The 1,022-nt window shown below is 48.9% G+C and overlaps 1 protein-coding gene across 1 annotated transcript in view; it reads right to left on the bottom strand.

Annotated features, from left to right (window-relative positions):
• The window catches only part of LOC116686421 (C-type lectin domain family 10 member A), a 108,746-nt gene that overhangs the window by 1,841 nt on the left and 105,883 nt on the right, over positions 1 to 1,022 (bottom strand). The window contains exon 2 of the mRNA XM_032511427.1: positions 982 to 1,022. This exon is cut by the window's right edge and continues 123 nt beyond it. Within this exon, the coding sequence (XP_032367318.1) occupies positions 982 to 1,022 (41 nt within the window). The remainder of the gene's footprint in view (positions 1 to 981) is intronic.

Here is a 1,022-nt window from a genome sequence, read left to right as displayed (position 1 = left end):
AACTCAGTGATTACAACCTCTCGAACCTGTCGCTGCAATGTGCTCTCTCCATCACACAGCGGCGAGTCTGTGCTCTCGACTTTTGCAACACTTCTTGATACATTTGGTGCAAAACTAATTTGTACCTGTGGACTGCTAATTTATGTAGCACAAACGCTAGCGTTAGCTAACTAGCGGCCAGCCCGCTTCTAAATACTGTGAATACCTTTTAATAATCTCAACACTTTTAACAGTCCAGCTGAAACACCTGGCGGTGAGCTCCAGGTCCTGCAGCCGCAGACGGACCGCAGTCAGTGGGGCTCGGCGAGTGTGGAAACATTGCTAGAAAGCTCCGCTGCCGACCTGACCTGATCTCCAGTGGGACACGGAGAGCTCCAGACCCGGTAGCAGCGGCACAACCCACCTGGAGCTCACCGCCAGTGTTGGTGGAATAGCAAACTAGCAATAGCGAACTAACCCCGCTTATAAATAAATCCATTTCAACTATCCTAACACTTTTAACAGTCAAACTGAAACAGCTGGCGGTGAGCTCCAGGTCCTGCAACCGCGGACGGACTGCCATCAGTGGGTATAACGCCTGCCTTTTATATTAAAATGTATTTATTTATAAGCGGGCTGTTTGGTTAGTTCGCCAACGCTAGTTTGCTATTCCACCAACACTGGCGGTGAGCTCCAGTTGGGTTGTGCCGCTGCTACCGGGTCTGGAGCTCTCCGTGTCCCGCTGGAGATCAGGTCAGGTCGAGGTCAGCAGCGCGCTTTCTAGGGATGTTTCCAGCAATGAATACCGCGAGCCCCTCAGACTTCTGCCTAGCATTAACTTAAAGGCAGTGGACCAAAACTTACTACTTACACAATTATTTGAAGTATTTAATTATCTACCATACACAGCGTTGTTTTAATTTTAATAACCTGACCTCCCACCCCCACCCCCCCGGTTGCTCCCCAATTTCCGCCATAAAATAACCACAGTTTTCTCATTACCTGATCCTCTTGACTTTGTACAACAACCAAATCTGAACTCC

The sequence above is a fragment of the Etheostoma spectabile genome, unplaced genomic scaffold, assembly GCF_008692095.1.
Source record: "Etheostoma spectabile isolate EspeVRDwgs_2016 unplaced genomic scaffold, UIUC_Espe_1.0 scaffold363, whole genome shotgun sequence".
NCBI lineage: Eukaryota > Metazoa > Chordata > Actinopteri > Perciformes > Percidae > Etheostoma > Etheostoma spectabile.
This window is presented reverse-complemented; position numbering and strand designations above follow the sequence as displayed.